At 48.0% G+C, this 15,862-nt stretch overlaps 2 protein-coding genes across 3 annotated transcripts in view; one reads left to right on the top strand and one right to left on the bottom strand.

Annotated features, from left to right (window-relative positions):
* Positions 1 to 15,862, top strand: part of LOC310888745 (ubiquitin-associated protein 2-like) — a 128,594-nt gene that overhangs the window by 108,803 nt on the left and 3,929 nt on the right. Inside the window, exons 20-27 of one of the 2 annotated variants that reach the window (XM_083815758.1) lie at positions 1,077 to 1,168; positions 2,030 to 2,077; positions 7,629 to 7,707; positions 9,170 to 9,384; positions 10,163 to 10,262; positions 10,346 to 10,453; positions 11,919 to 11,986; positions 13,000 to 13,191. In XM_083815758.1, the coding sequence (XP_083671884.1) occupies positions 1,077 to 1,168; positions 2,030 to 2,077; positions 7,629 to 7,707; positions 9,170 to 9,384; positions 10,163 to 10,262; positions 10,346 to 10,453; positions 11,919 to 11,986; positions 13,000 to 13,191 (902 nt within the window). Of the gene's footprint in view, positions 1 to 1,076; positions 1,169 to 2,026; positions 2,078 to 7,628; positions 7,708 to 9,169; positions 9,385 to 10,162; positions 10,263 to 10,345; positions 10,454 to 11,918; positions 11,987 to 12,999; positions 13,192 to 15,862 lie in introns of both variants that reach the window. The other variant, XM_083815757.1, reaches the window with a different exon arrangement.
* On the bottom strand, positions 2,100 to 7,593 carry LOC310888758 (interferon-like). Its single transcript, XM_083815820.1, has one exon. The coding sequence runs from the start codon at positions 5,795 to 5,797 to the stop codon at positions 5,222 to 5,224; it is 576 nt and encodes a 191-aa protein (XP_083671946.1). The 5' UTR covers positions 5,798 to 7,593; the 3' UTR covers positions 2,100 to 5,221.

Here is a 15,862-nt window from a genome sequence, read left to right as displayed (position 1 = left end):
TGTGTACTTGAAGTATTCGTTAGGGTGTGACATGGCATTTATATAGCATGTTCTATCCCTAAAGAGCTTTATAAATAGACACCAGAGCAGTTCTCACTTCAAGTTTTGGACTAGAAGACTTGCACAGTTTATATTCCAGGTTGTGATCAGCTCTTGACTGTCAGTTTACATTAGCTTTCCTTTCAGTCTTCTCTGTGACTTGAATTCATTTGGCAGTATCAAAGTACACTGCGGTGTCCTCGTTATCGTGTGTCATATCCCTACTGCTACATCTGCAGAGAGGAAAAAAGCTGTCTGATGTGTGGGTTATTCTACAGCAATAATCACTTCTTCCAAAGCATCCACTGACAGAAGGTGGGGAGGCTTCTTCCACTGAAGTGGAAGCAATGCTAAATTTCTCTGCTCTTCTAATCAACATAACCTGCTAAAAGGAAATTCTGTGGAGGGAAGTGAATGATGTAAATGTTAAGATCAAACTTAAATACACAAGAATTTCTCACTTCCTATTCCCACTCTTTGTAAATGAAACGTCTGACTGGCCAAAGTGCTGTTTTACCCTTCTGCTTCCTAGCTTTGCTTCATAGAGGCACCTGAGACTGTCTCAATCTTTATTTTCCCAAATGCAATAAGTAACCCACAAAAAGTTTACTGGTGATATTTAGTGCTTTCTGGTCCCTTGCTGGCAGCAAGGGGAAATGTGTTGATAGGGCAGAAAATGAAAGAAAACAATTTGCGCTCAGATCAAGAACAATGCCTACGTTTTACCTTCAGGAGGGGACCAAGGAAAGGAGAGAAGTTCCTGTAATCCACTCAGAGTAAATGACAAAATTGGGCTGTTTTCTGCAGGGGCTGTTTTCAATTTGAAGTAGTCTGTGCTTTCCCTTCCTTTAGGTATGGTTCAACTTTTCAGGCTGTTTTGAGCATTTTCATCAATTAGCACTAAATTTTTCTGTGTAGTTCTGTTCTTTAAAAGCCATGATAGTGCAGCTGCCAGGGCTTGTGAGCTATATTGTCTCGGTGCTGAAGCCTTTTCTTTTCTAAAGGCTTGTTAAAGTGTCTGTATTTTGGTTCTACAGGCAAAGCTCCCCCAAACCTGCCTCAAGGTGTACCGCCCTTGTTGCATAACCAGTATATTGTGGGACCTGGAGGACTTCTGCCTGCCTACCCAGTAAGCAATTTAATTGTACCTGTCCTTGTTTACTTAAACCTTGGTGCAAGTGGGCCCTCCAGACCTCTTGCTGTCTATGCCAAGGCATTTGTTTTGTCATGTATTGCACCTGGAATTCTTCTTCCAAATGACAAAGAAATATGCAATATATTCAGTGGGAGTTCACTGTTCATAGAAAACTTCAGAATTGGTGTGGCTGCTGTCAAAGCTGAGCATGTGTTCTGCTATGGTTTTCAGTGGTATAAGTTTTTAGGTCTTTTCATTAAATTTAGACTTATTCAGGTTTGTGTTACTGGAATAGACTTACTGTAGTAATGGTCGAACTGTGCTATGTGTCCTGTCTGTCATAGTTTGAAAGGCTGCACAGAGATTTTTGATGTCTGACCAGGATCAACATCTCATTATCTAATTTTTGAATCAGAAACTGTTCTAACTGCTTTTCTTATCGCATTGAATGTGAGGGGTGAGCTATAGTTTGCTCAATAGCCTATTCATTACGCCTTTAATTGTCATATTCTCGGAAAGAATAATTGCAGAAAAGACTTGTTTTTATTCCCAAATCTGAATGCCCAGTAGATCTTTAATTCATGAATGATACATCTGTAAAAACGGTATTGAAGACTGCACAGGCAAACTCTCCTCAAAGGACTGCTGTCACCTGAAAACAATATTAGTGACAAGCTGTTTTAAGCTCTACTAGCCTTACAATTCTACAGTGCTTTGTGATTACACAATACAACATAGAGCCATGCACCTTTAACATAGGCTTGTCCTAGATCAAACTGTGTTTAAAGCCCCAAATTTGTCAGCATCAGAGAAAAGTGTTATAATGATGTTGTATTTTTATCTGTCTTCAAGCAGATTTATGGTTATGATGATCTCCAGATGCTTCAATCCAGGCTGCCAATGGTAAGTAAATAGCTTGGTTTATTTCATTTTAAGCATTATCTTCAGTATTGATCCTCTGTCCAACACAAATTGCTTTGCTCAGTGGTGATTAAGAGCTTATCCTTATGTTCTGTTTTTTGAATATCCACAAACAGTTTCTTTAGGTGATGTAAATGGGTATAGAGCGATTGTTGCATTTGTCCATCTGCAAACTCTGTCTTTTCAAAGTCTTTTCAAATCTAGTTGAAATCTGAGCATGAGCTTCTCTCTTAGCAAGGGGTGGGCTTGAACATCAAGACATAGTACACAAATTGACAGCCACTGGGTGCATCTAGCAGGTTGCTGAAGCTATTAAAGCTGGAGTTCTTTGCATGCATCGTGGTAACATGCATCAGCAGGTAAGCTGCAGGAGAGGAAGTACACAATTTTCTTACTTAAACGAATCCAGAATATAAATGATGTATGAGAGAAACTTGAATCATGGGTAGTTAGATTCACAGGGAACCTCAGCCTATAATGCAGAAAGGTGAGAAGTTGTTTCCCCCCACCCCAAAACTGGGGTAAGGAACTCAGAAAGGATGGTAGTATGTAACTTAGAAAAGTCAAAGGATTGATTGATGCACTGTATCCATAAAGGCAAAACTGGAGCAGCGAGTGAGCAGTGATCTGGAAGGAGGTATTACTGGATGAAGGTTGTAATTAAGCAAGTCAGTACCAAGTCTTCCATGTGGAATCTGGGGGTTAGCCAAATGGAGTACAGGGATGTCCCAGACAAAACCCTGTCTGTCTGCTCATCATCAAAATCGAAGGAAGAGTAGGCCACAAGTGATAATGCGGTTAAGATTTGGAAATGTTCTATGCAAACAGAAACCACTTCTGAAAAATGGTGTTTCAGAAGAACCAGTCTGACAGATAACTGAATGGAGTTAGAAGAAAAAATGTGGATAATATCTGTTAATTAATACTAAATTGGGGGGAAAAAAGTATTGCCAGAAGAAATTAAAAGTGAGACCCAAAATAAAGTATCAGGTAATGAAAAAAGGTGGAATATTTCCTGCAATGGGAAAATGAAGGCCATGGAAAAGGTACTTAACTTCAGAAGAGGCTTCATTCCTGTCAGACAATTAGAGTGGAAAACTGACCTTTCTGTTATTCGGAAGTTTTCCATGTATTCAGCAGAAGACCTTAAATTTAGGTCCAATATAAATAGCACACAATGATTTGGAAATAAGTGATGAAGGTTTCTGAAAATCTTTTGTATGACGATGTCTTACTTTCTAGTGAAAGTTTTTTGAAACCCAGGAAAGTTGCAGTGAGAGCAGATAGTCACATTGAGATAAAAGGAAAGACCTAGCTAAACAAAGACCTGGCAGCTTGATATCAGTTCTGGAAAAAATTATAGGATGGCTAGAAAAATATAGCAGATATGTCATACAAATTGAGGTGAAGCTATTCAAAACAAGTAAGAAATACTATAATGAATTAGGGAAATGACAATATTGGTATTAAAATAAGAACATGCTTGGATCAAAAAAAAAATAATGACAGGTCTACTGCAAGAAGGAGTGTTAGGAGTAGGTTCATGGTTCTACACCAGATGTACTTCCCACAGAACTATGATGACATGTTTGTGATGATGTGAGTTCATTAATGACAAGGCAATGAAACTGGAAACATGGGAAGGCTCTCCAGGAAGCGCAGGTGGAAGAAATGAGGCGAGGGAGCGAATGTATGAGCTGTAGCCCGGGCTCAGTGCAGGAGAGCAAGAAGTGCAGGATTTGCCGGGCTGAGGTCAGGGTGCGTGCCTGGGGCTACTGTCACGCAAAACATGTGCTGTCCGAGCCTGTGTCTTGGCCCGTGGCTGTTGGTTGGGGGGAGTGTGTTTGGGATCTCCTGCCTCACCCCTACTCTTCCATGGGCATTGTTCGAAGGTTCTTGCTGGAAAGATGGTGTAGTTGGGTTTTTCCCATAAAAGCAGAGGATGCTGGAGCGGGGATCTGGTGCTGTAGGTTTTGGTTTGTGAAGAGAGGAAAAGGAGTTAGAGAAATAAAGTAGCAGAGAAGAGCGATTGATGGATATGATGCAACAGCTCTGAAGTGATTTTTATGAAGGTTCAGGCAGGCTGATTCTGAAGTTTGTATATTCAGTAAGGGACAGTGTCCATGTCAGTTTGGACGTTTGGGGGTTACCCCTGCATTTAGTTGAAAAGGAATGGGGTACCAATGCTGTCATGGGGACAGGAGCATGTCAGTGAGGCTGCTTTTGTTTCAAGGCAGCACTGGAATTAGTTCAAAGCACCTGACCCCAGCTGCCAGCATGGGCTTGGTGGGGGAGAGAATAAGGCTTGTGTTGGGGATCTGTGTGTGGGGCTGTGAATGCACACCTGCCTGTAACCATTCCCTGCTGTGCCTGTTAAACATGTGACTTCCATAAAAATATTTTAGGAATACTATTATTTTTGCTGTTATCTGTTCACTTTTGTTTCTAAAAAAAAAAGTTACACAAATAGATTAATACTCAATGGAGTTATAGGTTCTTAGGTGGTTCAGTAAGTTGACAAGAAATGGGAAGTTCAGACTTAAAGGAATGGAGTTAAGTCCATCCTGGCAGGTCTACAAGGGTTGCATGCATGTAAAGGCAGTATCTGAAGTCAAGATAGTACATACATATTTGTGTATGGCCTTTGGCCCTTCAGTGGGTGACCCGCAGGTCCGAGCGGTGCAGCAAGCAGCACAGGGACATGGTGTGCAGGAAGGTGCTGTGCCACATCTCCAGCATGTCCAGCTGAACGCTGAGTAAGGGTGGCACGTCTTTTCCTTTGGTGCTGCCTGAGTGTGGAGCACCTGTGGAGGCCCTGGGGATATGAGGATTTGGGGCTGACCCCCAGCACGCTGGAGCAGCCTTCTGCTCCCCCTGCCCTATACCAGCCCTGGCTGCCATGAGGGAGGGAGGGAAGGGGAGATGGCCCCGTGTTTGTGTCCCTGTGTGGGGCTCGGTGCGGTGGTTGTGTGTGGAGGTGGGCTGCCCCCACAGGAGGTTCTGTGCTGGTGAGACAAGAGCCACTGTCAAAGTTTCTACAAAAGGTGAAGTTTATTTGTTTTCAATAAATAGTTGAATAAATAGATAAATAGGAGGAGGGAGGGAGGTGCGCGTGTGGGGCTCCTCTTAGCGCATGGCGCGGGTGAGGCGGTGGATGCGCTGGAAGCAGGCGTGAGCCTCGAGGCGGACGTGGTCCCAGGCGCAGGGGCTGTAGGTGTGGTTCTGGAGGAAGTGTTGGATGCAGCCGAAGTACTTGTTGATGCCGAGGTGAAGGTTGCGGGGCCCTCGCCTGTGGAAGCGCGTGGCGTCGGCTGGGAAGCAGCGCTCGAGGTGGTGGATGTGGTGCTGGAGCTGGTTGAGGAGGTCGTGGCGTGCGGTGTGGAGCCAGTGCGCGGGGGTGCTGGGGCTGCTGAGGGTGTCGAAGAGGTGTTGGAGGAGGTGGAGGGTGGCGTGTGAGGCTTGCTGTGTGTCGTTGGCGTCCAGGAGGGTGTCCGGGAAGGAGCAAGGTGCATGTTGCTGCGGGCAGGGCTGTGTGGGGCTGGGAGCCATGTTGCAGAGGAGCTGGAGGCTGTCCCAGGGGAAGGGGCTGTCGTGGAGGCGCAGGGGGCTGCAGGAGAAGGCGTTGGCGGGAGGCGTGAGGAGGAGCAGGAGCGCCAGGGCGCTGTGGATGGCTGTTGGTGGTGGGGCTGCGGGCCCAGGCATGGTGGGTGTTGGGTCGCGCTGGGCAGGAGCCTGTTGGGGCTGGGTGGTGGTGCGGGTGGTGGCAATGCTCAGAGTGCTGCCGTGTGTCGGGCTTTATGCGGTGCGGCATCTTTCCTTTCATCATCATCTAAAGAGAATTCCCCTGTTTCCGTTTTCAGTTTTGCTTTCTGTTTGCCTTTTTCCTTCAGTCTTCTGTGGAGCCAGGCGAGGCATGCCCACATGCTGCAGGCAGGGGCAGCATGCATTTTTCCCAGCGCTGCTGTCGGGGTGCCAGGGTGTCCCAGTTGCAGGTCAGGCTGGCTGCGGGCCAATGTGGCTGGGTGGGGGATGTGAAATTGCTGTGGCAGAAGCGGTTGAGGCAGCCGGGCTGCAGAAGTGTTTCAGGGTTTCCCTTTTGTTGCTTTCATGGACTGTTTTGCTTGAGTTTTGTTTTCAGGCTTCCTTGCCTACCCAAATCATTTTTTATTATATAATGCTCTGATACTTTGCATTTCTGTCTTATGTATGTTTCCCTTTATTTACTTTTTGTTGTTTACATTTGATGGGTTGATAAGACAGAATTACCTGGGAAGGAAAGGATGATGAAATACGGCGTGGTTTCAAGTTACACAAAGTCCCTGCAATCCTAAATCTTTGCCAGGTTATTTCATGTTCAGTGATGGAGGAGGATGATGTGTATGAAACAGGGCAGCGAGATGCAGAATTGCAGCAAGGTAGAAGGTGCAATTAAATCAGAGAAAGCATTTGAGGTGTCAGGGAATTTGCAGAGATGAGTGTGGAGGAGGAGGATACTTTTCCAGTGTTGGAGAATGTGGAAATAGGGAGAGGAGTGGTGAAGGCATTAACTAGCTCTGGATGGTGAGGAGTAAGTGAACATCAGGAGGAAAACTGCTTGGTGGAGTATCAGCCCCACAGGTGGAGCTCACCCAGAGAGGGAAGGGCAACTTCTGCACCCCAACTGAAAATGAAATGTTGCTTTGTTTTTGCTGGTGTGCTCTGTTATCTCAGAGTGCAAGCCTGCCAGAGTGAGGACTGTCTTTCTGTAGAGGACCTAGAAGAATATGATCCAAAGCAGTGGTCTCCACCTCTTTTGATCATGCACCCCTGTCAGTTTGGGAAGGGGGTAAGGGGTTGAGCACCCAGCCCCTTAATTTTTTTTCATGTTATTAGTGGTACCAAAAAATCTTCACACACCCCAGTGGATTGTCTTGGGCACCCCACTTTGCAGTCCACTGATCTACGGTCTTCTGTGACATAATTTAAATAATCTCTTCTGTCATCAGGTTTTTGCTCCAGTTTTCTTTCAAGTTTGTTCTCTTTTTCTAGATAATTTTTTTTACTTTTAGAGAACAGGGCATGGTAGAAGACCTTTAGACTACATCCATGTTATTTTCATGGTCCTGGCCTGACTCCAAGTCTTTGGCACCCTGCAGGGTCTGTTCTTCCAGGTGCAGTCTTACTGGAAGATGACAGCTCTAAGCTGAGGGTTGGGAGAGAAGAGCTTTTAGTCATTGCCTTTGAGCAGAGGTGGATGCTCAGCAAGAAGTGACCTTCTTCTCTGCCCTTAGATGTATCAGCAGGCTAAGTAGAAGCTGCCATTAAGAGATAAAGTGATTGCAGATGATATTAAGTGTCCATAAAGTAGGTTTAGTGTGAAATTGAGGATCATGGTAAATCTTTAGCTCTGTTTTAAGCTTGGGCAGAAACTGACCTTATAGCTTCCCTTATTCCTTGCTTTTAAAATTCTTATTTTTATAAAGCAGGGTGTGTAAGAGCTACTCAGCTCTGTTATGGTTTCAACTATTAATAAATGATGTCATCTTTGTTTAAGGATTACTACGGAATTACATTCCCTGCTCCTGCAACCTTGACAGGCAGAGATGGGAGCCTTGCTAACAACCCGTACTCAGGTGAGTGCTATTTAAAGACAAGGACAATAAATGAGATGTGTTGGTTTCTAAATGCAGGTCATCCTGCTGTTGCTGACAGAGCTGTCATTTTTCCCTTCTGTAGGCAATTTAAATCCACCAATCTGAAAATAAGTAAATAAAAACAAGCTTCTCCCTCTCAACTTTGACATGGATTTTTATTCATGGTTTTAATTGGGAATTCATATATGACCTCTTCTGGGATAAAGTTGGATAGTCTTTGAGAGCAAGTGCAAAATTGTTAAAAATGTAAATGCCAGTGTCATCTAGTATCTTTCCCAAGCACATACAGGTGCTTGGAAGATACCTGATAGTTTATTTGGTCTTTTCCTTGAAATTCAGCTGGCTGGCTTTCTTTTTTTGGCACTGGAATAGACCCTTTTAGAACCTTTTCAGCAGCAACCCGTGCTTGGTTATTGCTATTTTAGCACTTGTATATTGCCATCAGGAGCTGCCTCTAGCAGGTTCTCCCCTGCCCTCCTCAAATCTACTGGACTTCGCTCCCAAAAGCATGTGGTCTAAGAAGCTCTTGTTCTTGTTCTTCAGTTATCAATGTGCAAAGATGATATTAATGCTGTACGGCATATTCAGCAAGAGCTTTTCTTCCACTGCCAGCTGATTACAGCTTAAAACTGTAGCCATAGGTATTACAATTCCTATAACACAGTTATTGAATGTTGTCACTCTTCTTGGCAGCCAACAAAGAGGAGTACTGGTCAGGAATGAGATAGATATGTGTCACCTCGTTTAAAAAATAATAAAACAACAACAAACAACACATGAACATGCTGCTCTGTAGGCTGTCAGAAAAATGCAAGTGTTCTGGAGTTTTCTGCTTCGTAGTCACTTCTCTTGGGAGGCTGATTTTGGGTTAATAACCAATTTCCCTTCCTACTTCTTCAATAAGGTGGTCCACGATGCGAGCCTTGCTTTCCTGGCCTTCAGCTACTGTCTCCAGAACTTTGGTGTGAGGAACCGGACATCTAACTAGTCATGCTTCATAAATAAAGACATTGACAAAAACATGCCCATCACTGCCTGTAAATCTTAACTTGCTCTCAGCCCATGAAGCTTGGCTAATCAGTTTAACCTCCAGGAGAGTCATGTTTTAACCCAACAACCATTTGCACTTTGGCTATTTACCATAGTCCTGCTTTTAGCATATTTTATTGCAATGATCTGATAGTAATGAATCTGCTCAGTGTGCATGAGATAGGTAAGTATCGGTGTCTCCATTCTATCAGTGGATTAGCCATGGCACAGAGCTCTGGCCTGTTTGTGGCACATGTCCCTGTGGCCATCAGGAATAGAGACCGGGAGAGTTCTTCCCATGAAAACCCGCAGCCTTTCAAGTGTAGGATGTGCTCTTCGTTAGTTTACTTGTACTCAGAGGATCCTTGTGGAGAAGCTTTGATCCCTTTCTGATCAGTCTTTACCTTCTCAGGTGACGTAACAAAATTTGGCCGCGGGGATTCTGCCTCCCCTGCTCCCGCTACCACGCTAGCCCAGCCGCAGCAGAACCAGACGCAGACTCACCACACGACTCAGCAGCCCTTCCTCAACCCGACCCTGCCGCCAGGGTACAGCTACACTGGGCTCCCTTACTACGCCGGGGTGCCAGGCGTACCCAGCGCATTCCAGTATGGGCCAGCCATGTTTGTAAGTGTGTTGGCTTTAACTGTAACCCTTGCTTCGTGCTCATCTGGTTTTGCTCTCTCCACCAAAACCTGGCCTACATCTTCCCCATCCTGCAAAGGATCTCTAAAGTTGTGCAAGGATGAGAAAATATCTGCTTGTCCCTTCCACAAGAGGAAACTTGAAAGGCCAGAACTCATAGGCACAGGTTGCTGTAAATAGTAGACAGCTGCAGCTCATGGGTTTGTAGCGTTCCTGAAAGCCCTTAGGAGCTTCTGCAGAGTCAAAAGGAGACCCCAAGAAGCCGTAGAGCAGCACTGGTAGTCTCAGGAGGAAGTTACTTAGGAAGAGGTGATGCTCCAGGCCAGAAAGGTAGATAAGTCTATTTTAGGGCACTGTAGAGACTACGTTTTATGAAACAGCCTCAGGCAGGAGCTGGATTTGTTTGATTCTGGAGAGCGCTGTGGTTGCTTGGTTTTGGTTTAAGGCAAAGAACTTGCTTTTTGCAGTCAATTTTATTGCACATATGAAATAAAAAGGCAGCTTGAGATGTGGTTGCATTGCAATGGGAAGAAAGGCCATGGGAAAGGGCAGCTCTAGCAGGAAACGTGTGGCTTTCACAGAGCTGCTCCAGCAGTGAGTGCCACCTCCCACCTCCCCTGTGATCCCAGTGCTCCCAGCTCCAATTTATTTCCCGTGTGAGTTGGAGGTGCCTTCCCCACTAGATGGCAGAGGGTGCTTGCTTTTTGTGCGCTGCTCCCCAGCTAACAGCTGTTTTTGTTATCCCTCCTCCTTTGTTCAGGTACCTCCGGCATCTGCTAAGCAGCACGGAGTCAGTCTGAACACCGCGTCCACTCCTTTCCAGCAGGCGAGTGGCTACGGGCAGCACGGCTATGGAGCAGGTATGCTTGTCACTGTGCTTTTTACTCGAGCATCTGCAGAGCTGCTTGCACACTGTAACACCTTGTCTTGTACACACTGGCAGGCTATGATGACTTAATGCAGGGAACGGCAGCTGGAGATTACAGCAAAGGAGGCTACAGTGGGTCATCTCAAGCACAAAACAAATCTGCTGGCACTGGACCTGGGAAAGGTAACACATGAGACTTGAGGTTTACTCCTGAGTGGGATTCAGTAGGGCAAACTCCCAGCATTGCCAGTGCTGTGCAGTCAACACAGCAGCCAGCTGTAAACAGGGTCGAGATCCAAACTGTTTCTCCATCTCCTGTACTACAAAATGCATTTTTTTTAATGGCCCAAGTGTTCCCTCTAAACCTAACGGCTGAACATCGCATAAGGGTTTGTGTGGCTGATGTGCAGTTTTGTCCTCGATTACATGTGGGAGAAGTAGTGAGCTGTTTTCCCTGCCAGAGTTGGCTTTGGTAAAGAGTAAGTGGTCTTGAAGCAGTGGGATGCTACTGCCAAAATGGTCCTCTGCCAAACGCTGACTTGATTTTGAGTCTGGTAGATGCCTGAGATAGCCATGCATTCAGAGCGAGCAGGGCAGTTCACATATCTCGGGGCTGTTTCAGCTGCTGTCCCCACACTCTGTAACTCATTGTGTTGTTTCATGCCTACAGTCCTCTGTGACTGTAAAGGCTAAGGAATGTACATGGCTCATGTGAAAGCTTTATTCTGCACATGCTAGTTAGACCTGAGAAATGTATACCAAACTGCTTAGCACTAACTAGTTCATCCTTGGGCTTAAGCAAATACCAAGCATTTGTTGTGTGTTTGAAACACCCCCTGAACTAGTCAGGACATCAGGCTTCAAGCAGGAGCTGATCGTGCTCCTCTGTGGCCTGCAAAAAGGAGAGATCTCCTAGGAAGGGTAAAATCAACTAGGAAGGGTACAGCCTTAGAGCAGTGCAAACCCACCAAGTTCAGGTGTCTGATTCACTGGCCACAGGAACCACTGCTTTTAATCTGATCCAAGTGATCGGATCCAGTCCTTGTAAGCCCACAAATGAGTGGCCAATTTGAGAGTCCCTTTGCTGGTAAGTGACTGTTCCTGAGCCATTTGTGGCACCAGCTGATCCAGGTAGAAGCCAGCCTGAGCCAGTGATACTAATTCTGTAGGGGCGGAGGAGCAGGGCAGGCCTCATCCTTCTGCATGATGCGAAAGGACAAGGACACAAGCATGTAGTAGCTGCTGAGGCTCATTGCTCAGCACACTACTGGAAAGCTCTTGAATGCTGTGATAGAGCCAAATGCGTCCCTAATCCTGGGGGAAAGCTGGCTTTCTGCGAGCTGAAAGTGTTCAGCGCAGCCAGCTGCTGCCCAGGGAAGTGCATTTGAATCCCAGCCGTAATCTGTACACAGTGGACACGGATGATTTATCCCGGTGGGCTGGTTGCCTGCTCTGCAGCAGGAGCAGGGAGCTGAGCCCTTCCTCCTGCTCCTGGCCGGAGTGCTGTTGGTCTGAGAGCACCGAGCAGGAGGGCATGTGAGGCAGTGGTTTCAGGTGCCCCCACTGAGGCACCAGGAGCAAAGCAAGCGCAGGGTTCGAGCTGGGTGCTGCTTGGCTTTCTCGTTGTCAGTGCCTCTTTGTTTTCCAGGTGTTTCTGTGACCTCAAGTAACACAGGTGTGCCTGATATCAGTGGCTCAGTCTATAACAAGACTCAGGTGAGGAACGCTGGACCCTCTACCCTGGTGGCTCCCTGCTTATGGGTGGCTTGGTGGGACTCTGCTGGAGCCCTGGCAGCTGGGGACAGTTCCCAGGCAGCTTGGGCTTGGGGTCAGCAGGCTTTCGCATTTCTTACACTGGCTCTGCTTGCTGGAGAGGAGTCTTGCCTTCTGTCCTGCTGCCTCTGCCATGTCCACTCCTGGCCAAAGCTGCTGGCACAGACACAGAGCTCCCTGCACTGTCATGCTGCCTCACGCGTGCTGTGGGTGCAAATAAAACAGGATAGCACAGTCAAAATTGCCCCCAAAGCAGATGAGTGAAGAGGATGTTAGCTTTTTTCAGAGACATGAGAGCAGTGCCCACCCCTGTCCCCGAGGGTCTTTCCCGTGGGTGCCAGCACCACTCTGCTCCACCTCTGGCTCTTGCTCTGCGTACAGGTTCCCAGGGAGAGCAGAAAGTGCTCGATGAGCTGTGCAGTGGGGTTACAGCCAGCTCCTTCCCCCATCCTTGCACCCTCTGTCAGGGCAGTCAGACCTAGTGTGTGTCAAGCTGTGCTTCGTGCCCAGGAGGACAACAGCTCTTGGATATGTGCGTAACGTTAAGGGCAGAGCTTTGGTTGGGGGAGCCAAACCTTGGTGCAATTTCTTTATGCATTTTTGTTGGGATGCCTTGAGTAGGTCAAACAGTTCAGCCTGAGCCCCTGAGAGGTCTGATGGACTGATTTCAGGCAGCTGCTGCCACCCTATGTCCCACTAAGCAAAAAGAGGTCAGGGAAAAAAGGAACACAGTAGCCATGGAAATAAAATTAAAAAGTTTTGGGCATTAGTGCAGAAATAAGGGTGAGGAGTTGAACTCAATCTGAAGTGCCCACAGGTATTTGGTCTGACTTGGCTTGCTCACAGGGTTGATGAGAGGTGCAGGGATCTGTGTTCAGGCCACTCTTGTTCTTGTTTGGTCACTGTGGGGCTGTTCCTGTCGGTCTCTGATGCTGTCCCCGTTGCCTCCCATGCAGACGTTTGACAAGCAGGGATTCCACGCTGGCACACCGCCTCCTTTCAGCCTGCCCTCTGCTCTTGGATCTACTGGGCCCCTGAACCCTGGTGCTGCCCCGGGTTATGCTCCAGCCCCTTTTCTCCACATCCTGCCTGCACATCAGCAGCCTTATTCCCAGATGCTGCATCACCATCTTCAGCAAGATGGGCAGGTGAGTCAGCCCCTGCAGCCTTTGCAAAGTGCATGTTGTTCCCACTTACCTCCCAGTGTGGGATTTTGGTTTTGTTTTGCTTTGCTTGCTGGGAATATGGCCTGGCAGGGTTGCAGGCTAGCAGACTAGATGCTGTTTACCAGCCTGGGAGGGCTGGGGGCTGAGTCCTGTTTGGAAAAGGCCGTTGTGATGTGGACACAGAGGGGTGTGTGGGGGATGTAAGGTTGAGGCAGCTGCTGCTGTTCCCTGGACACAAACGTTTGCACTGTGACTGAGGGGAAAAAAAAAAAAAACAAGCTTCCCCTTGCGTGTCAGCTCCGATTTCTGATTTGATTTCACCAACCGGTGCGTTTCTTTTCCTCACTGTAAATGTTCCCTGAAAAAAAACTGTTCTGCTTTGGAGTCCAGAAATATCACAGTATCACAGATTTCTAGGTTGGAAGAGACCTCAAGATCGAGTCCAACCTCCGACCTAACACTAAGTACTCCACTAAACCATATCGCTAAGCTCTACATCTAAACATCTTTTAAAGACCTCCAGGGATGGTGACTCCACCACCTCCCTGGGCAGCCCATTCCAATGCCTAACAACCCTTTCGGTAAAGAAGTACTTCCTAACATCCAACCTAAACCTCCCCTGGCACAACTTTAGCCCATTCCCCCTCGTCCTGTCACCAGGCACGTGGGAGAATAGACCAACCCCCACCTCTCTACAGCTTCCTTTAAGGTACCTGTAGAGAGCGATAAGGTCGCCCCTGAGCCTCCTCTTCTCCAGGCTGAACAAGCCCAGCTCCCTCAGCCGCTCCTCGTAAGCCTTGTTCTCCAGACCCCTCACCAGCTTGGTCGCCCTTCTCTGGACTCGCTCGAGCACCTCCATGTCCTTCTTGTAGCGAGGGGCCCAAAACTGAACACAGTACTCGAGGTGCGGCCTCACCAGAGCCGAGTACAGGGGCACAATCACTTCCCTAGACCTGCTGGCCACACTGCTTCTTATGCAGGCCAGGATGCTGTTGGCCTTCTTGGCCACCTGGGCACACTGCTGGCTCATATTCAGCCGACTATCAACCAATACTCCCAGGTCCTTCTCTGCCAGGCAGCTTTCCAGCCACTCATCTCCCAGCCTGTAGCGCTGCTTGGGGTTGTTGCGCCCCAGGTGCAGGACCCGGCACTTGGCCTTGTTGAACTTCATACAGTTGGCCTCAGCCCATCGGTCCAGCCTATCCAGATCCTCCTGCAGAGCCTTCCTACCCTCGAGCAGATCGACACACGCACCTAACCTGGTGTCGTCTGCAAACTTACTGAGGGTGCACTGGACGCCCTCATCCAGATCATCGATAAAGATATTAAAGAGGACCGGCCCCAGTACCGAGCCCTGGGGGACTCCACTAGTGACCGGCCTCCAACCAGATTTGACTCCATTCACCACAACTCTCTGGGCCCGGCTACCCAGCCAGTTTCTAACCCAGCGAAGCGTACGCCAGTCCAAGCCCCGAGCAGCCAGTTTCTTGAGGAGAATGTTGTGGGGAACGGTGTCAAAAGCCTTACTGAAGTCAAGGTAGACCACATCCACAGCCTTCCCCTCATCCACCAAGCGCGTCACTTGGTCGTAGAAGGAGATCAGGTTTGTCAAGCAGGACCTGCCCTTCATAAACCCATGCTGACTGGGCCTGATCGCCTGCTTGCCCTGCAAGTGCCGCGTGATGACCCTCAAGATAATCTGCTCCATGAGCTTCCCTGGCACTGAGGTCAAACTGACAGGCCTATAGTTCCCCGGGTCTGCCCTCCGGCCCTTCTTGTAGATGGGTGTCACATTGGCTAGCCGCCAGTCAACCGGGACCTCCCCCGATAGCCAGGACTGCCGATAAAGGATGGAAAGCGGCTTGGCCAGCTCCTCCGCCAGTTCTTTCAGTACCCTCGGGTGCATCCCATCCAGCCCCATCGAGTTGCGCACATCCAAGCTCCGTAGCAGGTCGCCAACCATTTCCTCATGGATAGCGAAGGCCACATCCTGCTCCCCATCCCCTTCCACCAGCTCAAGGCACTGGGTATCCAGAGAACAACCGGTATTGCCGCTAAAGACTGAGGCAAAGGCGGCATTAAGCACCTCAGCCTTTTCCTCATCCTTAGTAACTAGGTTTCCCCTCGCATCCAGTAAAGGATGGAGATTCTCCTTAGTCCTCCGTTTTGCGTTGATATATTTGTAAAAGGATTTTTTGTTGTCTTTAACGGCAGTAGCCAGGTTGAGCTCCAGATGAGCTTTGGCCTTTCTAATTCTCTCCCTGCACAGCCTCGCTACATCCTTGTAGTCCTCCTCAGTGGCCCGCCCTTTTTTCCAAAGATTATAAACCTTCTTTTTTCTGCTAAGCACAAGCCGCATCTCTCTGTTGAGCCAGGCCGGTCTTCTTCCACGCCGGCTCGTCTTTGGGCACGTGGGGACGGACCGCTCCTGAGCCATTAAGATTTCCTTCTTGAGGAGCGCCCAGCCTTCCTGGACTCCTCTGCCCTTCAGAACCGCCTCCCAAGGGACTCTGCCAACCAGTGTCCTGAGCAGCTCAAAGTCAGCCCTCCGGAAGTCCAAGACAGCAGTTTTACTGGTCCCCTTCCTGACTTCGCCAAGAATAGAGAACTGAACCATTTTGTGGTCACTCTGCCCCAGACAGCTTCCGACCAC

The sequence above is a fragment of the Anser anser genome, assembly GCF_964211835.1.
Source record: "Anser anser genome assembly, chromosome: W".
NCBI lineage: Eukaryota > Metazoa > Chordata > Aves > Anseriformes > Anatidae > Anser > Anser anser.
Note: the sequence above shows the minus strand (reverse complement) of the source record. Positions and strands in the feature narration are given on the sequence as shown.

What these genes read in the sequence shown, in the direction of transcription:
- LOC310888758 (XM_083815820.1), bottom strand. Translation starts at nt 5,797, where the DNA reads ATGCCTGGGCCCGCAGCCCCACCACCAACAGCCATCCACAGCGCCCTG.